The 12,461-nt window shown below is 42.0% G+C and overlaps 1 protein-coding gene across 2 annotated transcripts in view; it reads left to right on the top strand.

Moving 5' to 3' along the window:
- Positions 1-12,461, top strand: part of LOC140556126 (matrix metalloproteinase-16-like) — a 63,253-nt gene that overhangs the window by 28,965 nt on the left and 21,827 nt on the right. For both annotated transcript variants that reach the window (XM_072679684.1, XM_072679683.1), the window contains one exon: positions 9,635-9,796. In XM_072679684.1, coding sequence (XP_072535785.1) covers positions 9,635-9,796 — 162 coding nt within the window. The remainder of the gene's footprint in view (positions 1-9,634; positions 9,797-12,461) is intronic.

Below are 12,461 nucleotides of genomic sequence, written 5' to 3'. Positions count from 1 at the left end.
TAAAAAAATGGGAGTTCAAAGTACCCAGCTCTGCTGCTATGAAACAACTGGAGTGGTATTGCGCTGAGGCCTACTGTCAGAGCTGCAGCTGTTTGGCAAATTTGGTGCTTCCTCTAATAATAAATGGAAAGATTAACCAGGCTGTCCTCATCAAGTATCATCTCCCTCACTGATTGTGTAGATGTACGTAGTGTACACTTGGAGATTGCCGCTGCTTGGCCTGTCTCTCTTTGTCTGGGCCAGCGGTGTGTTGGCTCAGCCTTGCTCTTGGGCCGCAGACAGGATGTGTGGAGTAGGTCCGCCAGCGTGAAGGAGCATATGGTGTCCTTGCGGTGTGAACCCAGTCCCCTCGGAGGAGCGTGATTGGTGGGATGTGTGTGCCTGATAAGACTCAACTCTCCTGTAACTGCAGGAGCAGAAAGTCTTATTTATTCACCGGCTGCATGGGCCTGATAGCTATCAGCATGCTGTCTGCACGAGAGAGGGAGAGAGAGAGGGAGAGAGAGAGAAAGACAGACACACACTGGAGCTGGTTTCTATTAAAACCCTGTGATGAAAGCAGTGGGGAGGGGTGGGGATAGAGCTATGTTGACAGCAGGTGACAAAATTGTTTTGATAAATGTAGGAAGCCATAATTCAAAAGAATGCTGTTATGTGGAGGTGTTACATTGATTAATATTCGATTATATTACTTTGGCAAGTATATGGTGTGCTTTACACCGAGTAATATTTACCTGTCAACAAAGATGAATAAATACACTAGCAAACAAAGAGGATTGCATTAAGAGCTTTATTTTTTACAGGAGCTTGTCCTTGGATGCTCTTCTTCTTTTTGCAACATTTCTATAACAACAGGCTTGTGATGAGGAGTGCAAATGCTGAAAAACTATGTGAATGACTGTATGTGTGTATCTATGCAAGCATGGGTAGGACAAAAATATTGAGACACCTGTTCATACCTTGTATTAAAGGTATTAAAATAGAGTTTATCCTGCTTTTGTTGGAGGTACTGTCTCTACTGTCCAGGGAAGGCTTTCTGCTAGATTCTGGGGCATTGCTGTGAAGATTTGATTACCTTTCAGCGATAAGCGCTTTAGTAAGGTCAGATGATCAGATGTTGGATGATCACCACCCCACCTCAGGTAAAGAATACAGTTCCACTGCTCCCCAGCTTAGTCCTGGGGGGCTTTATAAGGATGGCAGCATCCCGGAATCCACTAACATTAAGGGACAGTCTAGAGCTGCCGTAGTGAATGTGTACCAAGAATTGGTACTGAGTGTCTCCCAGCGGCAGAACAGAGGTGTCCAATAGGCCATTTAATGCCAGAAGTGAACAACAACTCTGGGACAGAGCAATCAACGCGCCACTGTGGACCAGTTAACCTCTATAATATACACCCTCTGTCACCTAATATAGTCAATGGCACGACGACCGCTAGTGTCATCCAAGCCAAAGATGGTTATTTCCACTTTTAGATAGGCAAGGTATATTTACACCCCCAAAAATGAAAAATCTAGTCAAAACCGGAGGAAACATGTGGTGTTGATACTCTGCTAATTATGGTAGTATGAGTTGCTGGGTAAACCAGGCCTTGGGGCCGCGGCTGTGCCAGTGTCTGTAGAAGGCAAGCTCAAACTTAACACACAATGAAGCGAAAGACTGGGGAGCAAAAGGAGATCCATGCTTAGCTAAAAGCTAATGCTAGCCGACACTAGCAACAACCATAACTAGCCAGTGAATGCATTCTTGGTGCCCCCTGGCTAGCCATGATAATCGGTGATGCAGTATGATACAGTACAATACACTGTAATGCATGATCTGAACAGTAAGTTACATTGTATTGTAACTTGTGCAGTATTTCTGCATCTTTGTGTTTGAGGAGTGTGAATGCTTGTGTGATTCACTGTACATGTTAAGTGTATGTGTGTGTGCATACATGTATGTGTAGGTGTGTATGTCCGCATCTTTGTGTGTGTGTGTGCTGTGAGGAGTGCGAATGCTGTGTCAGTAGCGGTTGTGGAAAAAGGTGTTTGGAGCTAGTATTGTTTTTGCTGTGTATCCTTTGCTGTGTAAGGAGAGTGTCCTGCTGTCACCCACCAGGCAAACCCTCAAAATAGCCACTCACCCACTGGCTGGAGTGTTGGCACTCTTCCGCCTGCGCAGGCAGCCCTCGCCAAGCGCACTGGAGGCCGGGCCAGCTTGACCTGCGTGAGTATGGTCAAACGGCAGCCTTAATCTCCACTGACCTTCAGCATTTCCACCTTACATCAAAGAGAAACTCACACTGCAGGAAAACACAGCCGGCAGAAACATTTAAGCTCTACTCTGGTCTATTAACAGAGTGAGATCGCCTGTAGGCATTTCCAGAGACTAGCCGGTATGGGGGTGGTTGTCGTGAGGCTGCTTTTGAATTGTTCGGAAAATGAGAGGTGTGTGAGTCGAGTTCTCAGGGGAAGTTTGAGCACACTTAGTTACAGCAGGAGAGGAACTGCACTTTTCCTGTAACTTCAAAATAGGTTAAGGGGAAACTTCTTCCTTAAAACTTTCTTTCCTTTACTCTTCAGAGCAAGTCTAATAACACATGCTGTAATATCATGATAAATAACATGATAGCATTTTTAAATATTGCAGTACTGCCAAAACAGTTATGACCCATCAAGGCATGGACACTACAAGACCTCTGAAGGTGCCTTGCGATGTCTGGCATCAGGCCATTAGCAGCAGATCCTTTAAATGTTGTAAGTTGGGAGATTGTGGTAAAACTTGTGGGCTAACTGCTCCGTGGCTTTAAAATCTACTGGGACTTGTGCCACAGTAGCGCTTCTGTTGGTTTGACCAGACAGGATAGCCTTTGTTGCCCTTGCACACCATTAAGCCTTGGCCATCCAACACCCTGTGGCTGCTTCTTCCTCTGAACACTCTCTGTAGGCCTCATCCCAGTCGTCTGGCCATAATGATTTAGCCCTTGTCATAGTAGGTCAGATTGTCTGCTGATTTCTGCTGCATCCAACATATTGTCTATGATAAGTGATCATTAAATATAATAATAATAACAAGGTTTTAATGAATATCTCTTTTTTTTCCTTCTTTGAAAAGCTTTTTTGAATCCAGCTCAGGACTAGAGAGGCATGGGAGAGACGGAGAGAGGAATTAATAGACAGAAGGAAAGAGAGAGAAAGAGAGAGAGAGAGAGAGAGAGAGAAGCAGCTGGGCTCTCCACAATAGCCAGTCTGTCCACAGGCACCGGCTCATTTCTTCACACCCAAGAACAGTCCTGAGAACCTGATCTATCCTGGCATTAGCAATGGGTAACAAAAGAACGCCAGGAATCTGAGCACTCAGCTCTCTCTCTCTCTCTCTCTCTCTCCTTCTTGTTCTCCTTCTCGCTCTCTCTCTCCCATCTCATACTCAATTATTGAGAAACAGCCCTAGCTGTGGAAAAACAAAACCCTACTTGTTCCCGACCCTCCTAGCCTCAATATTTTCGCGACCATGCCTGCTGGAACAAAGAACAATAATTTGCCAGGTTTGCAAAAGTGTTTCATAATCTGTGGTGTGAAGGGCTCAGCCTTGCTCTGTACTTCAGATCAAGTGTTCCATTTCATTGTACTATACAGCCTCCTTTTATAGCAAAGGGCTGTGCTCACTGCGGTGGAGAGCAAACAGCATCATAAGATTCTTGAGACTACAATTAGCAGCAGTTTGTAGGGCATGTGGAGGCCTATGAGGACATGTGACCATGTGCTGCCACGTCAGGAGCCAGGGGATTCAAACCAGAGAACAGCGGGCACATTTAACTCTTCTGGGAGCAGATATTGCCCATGAGAGTGCTGCTTGTAAACAACAAGCGGACACACACACACACACACACACACACACAATTGCTTAACAGACACACACACCACTCAAAGGCATCTAGTCATAGCTGACTAGGACAGAGCAAACCAAGGTTTCTGTTTGTCTGTGGGTGTGTGCATGTTTTTATGTATGTGTTAGGGCTAAAGTCGCATAAATCTAGAGCTGAACGATATGGTAAAAATACTATATCATGATATTTAAAGACTTTCTTTACATAATATTTATCATAATAAAGGTGCACGTATTTGTGACTGTACAGTGTACACTGTACAGCGAAATGTGTCCTCCGCATTTAACCCATCTGTGGTAGTGAACACACACTCACACACACACTAGTGAGCTAGGGGCAGTGAGTACACACACACACCCAGAGTGGTGGGCAGCCAACTCCAGCGCCCGGGGAGCAGAGAGGATAATACATGTGATCACAGATTAAATACATCAGTAGCAACAGATTCCTTAAAACAACTATTGAGATACTCTCCTATTTTCAATACAGTGATTATAATTTCTGCTGCTGCTCTTCATCTAATTTAACTAGTCTAATTTTACTGTTTGTAATGAAAGGTGCAGTTAATCAGTGTTTATTAAGCACTAAGCACAATATCCTCAATATGCTTAGAAATGCATATTGCGTATGATAAAAAAAAATCATCACAATGCAATATAAAATCATCATATTGCCCACCTCTGTATCTAATCCTAAAAGATTCTGATACCAAAAGATTCTAAGATCTTATGACGCTCATGTTTTGTGGTAGCTAAATGCACCAGCATGAATATATAGTGACTATATATTGGAGGTGGGCAATATGGCGATACTTTATTGTATCATGATAAATGTTATCGGGATAACAACATGCTTTTCTAAGCATAAGGTGGATACTGTTAGTGCTTAATAAACACTGATCAGCTGCAGGTTGTCATTACTAACAGTGTAATCAGACTGGTTTAATTAGATGAAGAGCTGCAGATGTTGAATAAAAACCACTGTATTCAGTGGATGAATAGTATGTTTTAAGAATCTGTTGCTACTGATGTATTTAGTCTGTGATTACATGTATCATTATAAATATTGTACTATACTACTACTACTACTACAGTTTGGACCACATGGTTCGATATGGGCTTGATTCAATTAGAAAAAAGCAACAAAAACCCACAAAAAAACTCAAATGTGTGCAGTTAGGTTTATGTTTTTTTAACCTACAACAGTGCAACATTACAGTTTGTACCTTATAGTCAATTTAGTGTCATATAGTCCCCCCTGAGGTAGCTATCACAGCCTGTAGTGTGTTAAGAAGTAAAATGTAAACAGTAAACTTACGCTCTAGTCATATTTTTATGTAGGTCTGATAAAAAAGGCAATTGGGCCATTGCTGATTTGAAATAAGCTGGTGGGTTTTGTAGCTCCTGTGTGTCACTTGCACTCGCCAATCAGCTCAAGCTACGCCTCACATGGCATGTCACTAACTTGCTAATATAAGCTTAAGGTTTAAGGTGATTAAGAAATGCCTCATGCTGTCTTAAATGTTTTGAAAGTAAGAGTAATGCCAGCCAATATTCAACTACATTTGAAGGGTTGTAACACCTATAATAAGCATATGTGATTTCACAGGATGCTTAAAATACACAATAGACAATTTTGCGATATCAATAAATTTTATTCTCTTGCATTGTTTTATAGCTGCACTTAATAATGTGCTTTGAGGGAATGTGTTAATGCAGACCTCCTCATCTTATCCTCTTTCATTTGGCTCTTAGGAGTAAAATGCACTCCATCCCACTCCTCTGGCTGCATCAGAGAGGTGGGGAGAACCAATAAAACAATGTTCTCCACAGAACAGAGAAAGGGCTGATTGCTGCAAGGCTCTGGAGGGAGAACTTGTAAGGCCAGGGGCATTGTTCTTGAAATGCTGTTCCTCTGGAGGACTACTAATTTACTGAGTGCCCTGCAGGCACGAGAAACCATTGCCACCAAGAACTATTGCTGCAGTAGAGGATCCCTGTGGAGGTCCTTGTATCCATTACTGGAGCTGAGGCAGCATCCTAAGGCTGATGGTCAGCAGAGCTCTGCCCTCAAGCTTTGGAAATGTATACAAATATAGTCGATTAGACATGTGGTTTTGTACTGGCGCTACAAGGAAATATATGATATCTTTTGAACAGTAGCAGCAATTTTGAAGACTGACCTATGGGTTTAAGCCATCTTAATAGAACAGTGTGTCTTATGATATCAGAAAGGACAGAAGCAAGTCTGTCTGGGAGCACTGAAACACAACATGGTTTGAGGAATGTGTGTGATGATTTAGGCTTTTAGTTTGTTAAACTATTAGTAAAAGCTATTAGCTTTATTATGCATTACTTTTGAAGCTAAACTGTCTCTTTAAGAATGCTGGGCCATCATGAACTTGTAGGACCTGCTGTCCTTCCAGGCTCTCATGTCTTTTGTTGCACTGCTTTTGTCCCCTGTGCAGAGCGAAGTCATAGGAGATTTATGGTCCATGCTCCACCCTGGAGGATACTGACGTACGTGTGTGTGTGTGTTTGTGTGTGTGTGTGTGTGTGTTAGAGAGAGAGAAATAGAAGGAAAAGTGTGAGGGAGCGAGAAAGTGCATGAAAGTGTGTCCACTGTCTTTACACCTCGTTTATAACAAAATGACCATTCCTAATAAGCTCAGTGTCCAGTCACTAAATGAGACACTCAGCAGGATCCAGCAGTCCAGACAGGAGTGAGGGAGTAAATGCTATGTATGAGAGTAAGTATGCAGGAGGTTTTTGCTTTGTTTTTGGTAGCCATTGACCTTTATACTGTCCACACAGGCCTCACAAACTGAGAGAGAAAGACAAAGAGAGGGAAAAAGAGTCATTGACCTGAGCTACATTATGCTGTCATGTAATATTGCCATAGCTTTTAAAGCACCATTATGTAGCCACTGTACCTTAAAATATTGCTCAAAAATATTCATACAGCATGACGTCTGTGTTGTTGCCACTTTGGACTCGGAACGCTTCTACCACACTGCATAACTTCGGTGGACCAGGCATGAGACGCCTTAGCGAGAACTGCGTAACACTGAGTAACCATGTAAGTAATATTTGTGTAAAATCCTGTAATAGTCCCCGTGTCTCCTCGTTAAAGAGCATCTCAGCATGCAGCTCACCTGGCTGCTGTTTTCTGCTGCTTAGCTCTTGTATGCAGAAGCATATGGCTCCTCTGGAAGCCATTGCCTTAACATGTCATCTGTTGGTAGTGGTTCTTTACTGCTGAGCCATGCAGAGTAGCAGTAGAGGTAGACCAAGGAGGCGAGATTTGTCTGCTTTGGAGGTGTATTCTTTGTACTGTGGCCTAGCTCTTGAACATAACCCCCCCCACACACACACACACCCCACCCCCGGTCTTTTATCTTTTATTCAGTGAGGATTAGCTTTCTTGATGTTCGATAATTAAACAGGCCTGGAAAGGGCCATTCTGTTGTTGTGTTTCAAAAACGCTGAGCCGCCACATGGCTCTTATGTAAGGCCAGCCAACAGTGGGTCGGACACTGGGCAGATGCCCTCCACAGGGCCGTCTGAGGAGAAGCCCACTACAGGCTCCCTCATCTCAACTCAGTATGACACCCCTCATCGAAGGAGCCGCAGGAGAGAGAGAGAGAGAGAAAGCGAGAGATGTGTAGCAACAGAGGACAGTGTTTATGACTCTCTGTCTCACTTTCTCCCTCTCACACACACTCTCATTTGCTGTGTCTTTCTTTCCTCTTAAGTCATGTCAAGGGAATTGACTCGAGCAGGCATCTCAAACACTTTGCATAGCAATATGCCCCAATTTCTCCTACGCCACAAGTGATTCTTATATCATTACAGTCTCTCACTCTGTCTCTCTCTCTCTCTCTCTTTCTCTCTCTCTCTCTTTCTCTCTTTTTCTCTCTCTCTTTGTGTTCCAAATATAAAACCAAAAGGCAATTTGTTTACATTTTACAGAACATATGGTAATTGCACATTTTAGTGTGTCTTTTCAAACCTAATTCTTTAGTTGTAATAGCCCAGTGGAGAACAGTTCAGAGCAAAACCAAAGGGTGTGTTCCTTTTGCAAATGAGTTATAGCAGCATTTAGCCCCAGTGCAGGCGTATGCTGCCTGCCACTCTCCGGGTTGACGTTGTGTGTGTGTGTTGAAATAGAACAAATTGGTGTGGAATGCTTGGCACATCACCTGACCAACCTCCTCAAAAGCCTGCTGGGCCGAGAAAAGCTGTTTAAATCAAATTAGGGCTGAAGGAATAAGCTGTGCTGCCTTTATTCCTGTCTTACCCTGGCAAAGACACTGGCGAGGGGGAGAAGGAGACAGAATCCAAGAGCAGGCAATTGGGAAAGGACAGGAATATGGAGAGATGCATCTGTAGTACACTCTCAAAAATAAAGGTGCTTTAGATGGTTAATTGAATGATTCCATAGACTGATCATCATGATTGTAAGAGATTTGTGAGTGTGAAGAACATTTTAAAGGTCTAAAGAACCTACACTTGTTGTTAAAGTTCTTCACACTCATTTTTGCTTCCATAATCAACCATGTCTGTAATAGTTAATTATGGAAGCAAAAATGGTTCTTCTATGGCATCACTGAAATAAACATTTAAAGGTCTAATCTTTCATTTTTCTTGAAAAATTGAAATGGCCATCATTGCAAGAATAGTCACATTGAACATTAACATAGTATTATCTAGCCAGGGCTTTAACTACTGGCCATAGTCACTGCCAAACAAAGCTGTTGTGCCTTTATGGACGGAAAATAATGAGGTATTTCAGTGACATTCCAGCCTTTTTTCATCTTATTTCAACTTATGAAATAATGGTGGATCAGATGAGGACGATTTGTCAGTGTTGTTGGACAGCTGTAGGGTGTGTGTGTGGAAACACGTCACACATTCTAACATTAACATTTACAGTTTACAGCTTAATTTATTAGCTACAGGCTGTAGCAACTGCCTCTGGGGGAACCTTAAAACTGTAGGTGGAACAAACTGCAACATGCATGACTGTCTGTTCAATATCAATGAAAAGGAACCAGAGTTAGCCTTATTGTTTTAGTTGTTTTAGTCTTTGTTGTAGTTCAGTGCATTCCTATTGAATCCATATTAAAATGATCTGTCATGAGAATAATTGCTAGATCACTTGATTACTTGTGTAATCAACAATGGCAGCCCTAATTAATAGGTAAAGACAGATAGGTAGAGAGAGAAACAAATAAACTGTTATGGGAGAAGGGAAGGAGACTGCTGAGGGCTGATCAGTGCTATGGAGCTGGTGATGTGGCTGTGTGCATCTGTGCCTGCACTCTGCGGTCCTTGGTTAGTGTCACACAGAGCTAGTTGGAGACTGGGGCCTGGCTTGCAGCCAGCAGGGCTTTTTTTTTAAGCTTGAAGTTTGCCCCAGCGTAAAATCACAGTCTTAGCAGGATCATTACAGTGCTGGGAGGGCAGGGTTTTCCATGCATTTAGAGATTGAAGACACTCTGCAGCGTATTTGATGTGTTGGTGTGTTTAGAGACAGTGCTCAATACTGTAATGGTTCCCATCAGTAGCTGTGGTTTCACTGGGTTTCCTTTTCTGGAGCAGATTCGGAGGTGAAATATGGTTACAGTATATGTGTACACACACAGATACACGCTCACACTGTATCCTGTATGCACTGAGATTTCGTGTAGTGTCTTGTTCCCATGTTCTTTTGCTAGGTCGGAGGGCTAATGTGTGTATGTGTGTGTTTTTCTCTGCATGCAGGAAATGACCTGTTCCTGGTGGCTGTGCATGAGCTGGGCCATGCGTTAGGCCTGGAGCACTCCAATGACCCCACAGCCATCATGGCCCCCTTCTACCAGTACATGGACACAGAGAACTTCAAACTGCCTCACGATGACCTGCAGGGCATCCAGAAGATTTACGGTAAGAACAGGAGCAGACACAGGGGAGGTGTGGAACTGATACAGAGATGAGATTTATATTATAGTCACCAAATCATATTACTATTAATATTAATATTATAAAATAGAGTCTAAATTATTTTATTCTAAGCCACAATCTGTCTAAGGTATAAAATTATGTAAAAACAGAGATTAGGCAAACTTTCAGCAGATATTTACAACAAAAAAACCTACTAGAAACTTTCAGCACTGTAGCTGTTGCCCTACTGTTAATATCCTTATAATAATAGCAAGCGAAAGGAACAAACAGCTTTCTAGCCTCTGTCTCTTCAATTTGTTTTTCCTCATCCAAAACACAGTGTATTTAATAATACCAAAAACCTTGTACATGTACAGCATTACAAATTATGATAGCACACAGAAAGTGCCAATCTATTTTACTATGGGCTGTAACTCCTCTGACAACAGATTTAACCAGAAAAAATATTAAAGTTTACAGTACATTCCACCAAAGGAATAGCCACTACAAACATAAAAGAGATATATTTTAATCAAATACTTCCTAATCAAATTCAGACCATAATCAATCATATAAATGTATGATATTATGTGATTAATAAATAAGCCAAATGTAATCAATTTAAGACATATCCACTGTGGAGGACCAAGACAAGTTAAAACTAGGATGGAATAAGTGACAGGCTTACTACAGGTACTGCAGGACAAATTCTCAACAGTGTTGTGATTTTAATAGCTAAAATAGTAAAGTTGGTGCTTGTGGAGAATGTTATGGCCGGTACAACAATCCAAAAGACTTTAAGCTGATTTCTTCATTTATTATGTTTTAAGAGGACAATGCGCCAATGTTTTCCCTGTTTCCCTGCAATCATCCTCTGTTTTTCTTTCTCCTCTACCCCCCACCCATCCTCTCTGACTCTGAGGCCAGGTCAGGGCAGGACTCCTTGGGCAGATGTTCATATCCTCAGACCTGCCCCTCACTCATGCCTCTCTCTTTCTTTCTGTTCTTCCTCTCTAACTTCCTTCCCTGTGTTTCTTCTGGAGAGTGTAACAACTCATTCAGACAGGATGCGGTCTGACACAGGAGAGCAGGGTGTGAGAGAACACCCGCAAACCCCATGTGCAGCAAAAACACATGTATACACACATACTCACACTCACAGACGCAAACATTTTAAACTACACTCCAAATTCAGAGGGTTTTATGTTCTAAGATTATTTGACTCAACAATACAGTAATAGTTTTAGTGTGATATATATAGAGAGAGCCAATTTGAAAAAGATATACAAGACATTTTCTCTTATGTTAAAGGGGAATCTAACAATTCAGCATTCAAATGGTTCTTTCAACTGCAGTGGTTCTATATAGTACTACCATCTTTACCAAAGAACCCTTAAAGAACCCATTTTTAAGGGTGCATATACTGTATCATCGTCTGTATGTCATCTATATAAAAATACCGGCAGGGTTGGCAAACAACAGGGTTGGGTTTTAGTTTCAGCAGTACTGTCAAATAACATAATATTAGCTAAATGCTAAATTTACCATGTCTAAGGTTCCCTTTGGGGTAATTTTAGAGCATAGCAGAACAAGAGTTCAATCAAATCCAGCTGATCAAATGTTGGGTTTGTGAGACATTTTTTAAGCACAAGGTAACAGCACCCAGGAAGCTAGGAGGGTGTATTAACTTTCTAAATGCACATTACAGTCTCATAGTCTCGGATACTTACACGATCGTTTTGTAAGAGACTACATAAGAAAGATGCAGCAGTAACCATCATTCTTAGCTGTCTGTTAAGGTCTGTTAGTCGTAATGTCACATATGTGTTTATGTAGCGTGACACGAAAGTAGGATCATACCAAAGTGTTGAGGCCTGCAGCCAAATCCAATATGTGTGCTTCCCACACAGCAACACCACACCAGTGCTCTCTAATGGTGCTTTCTCTCCTTCTCTGCCCCCTCTTTGCCATTACACAATGGCAGAGTGCGCTCTCTCCCCTCTAATCCACGCTCTATTTCAGGAGATTTAATTCAGTCAATGAACGAAATCTCCCTCTTTCCCCTGGCTGATCAGGCCAGAGGACTGGGCTGGAATAACTAGAGGAGTAACTATCCCTCTAATCGTCTGAGCCTGCCTCTAGGGCACTACTGCTTGGGTCACGCTTTCATTCACTCCCCCATGTCTCCCTTACAAAAGCATTACCTCTAATGGCCTTTTGGGCTGTCATTACTCTTCCCATTCTCTGAAAAAGACACTCATTTTAGGTAAAACTGGAAATCTGATGCAACCTCTTGAAGCCTGTTTGACGCTTAAGTATTCGCCCATGAAGGCTTTGAACACACTGCATCAGTCAAGTATTAGGCCAACGCATAATTACAAAATTCTTATTAAATCCTCTTTCAGTTTGATAGGTTATAGCCAACAGTGACACTACTGTGCAGTAACTGCACAGATGCGTCTACTGGAGGTTTAAAAATCATGCTGTAAAGATGATAGCATATAAGCAAGTGTGTGCTTTTGTTTACTTCATTAAAATTCCAAATGATTATTGTGCCTGCCAAGGTAATCACATGACTGCCTAAAATATAGTCCTGTTCAATCTCTGTCCATGGTTTATTTCTATAACCAGCTGTTTTTATTTTATTTTATTTTAGGGCATGGCTAGA

The sequence above is a fragment of the Salminus brasiliensis genome, chromosome 5 (genome assembly GCF_030463535.1).
Source record: "Salminus brasiliensis chromosome 5, fSalBra1.hap2, whole genome shotgun sequence".
Taxonomy (NCBI): Eukaryota; Metazoa; Chordata; class Actinopteri; order Characiformes; family Bryconidae; genus Salminus; species Salminus brasiliensis.
The sequence above is the reverse complement of the archived record's forward strand: the minus strand, read 5'-3'. Positions and strand labels throughout refer to the sequence as shown.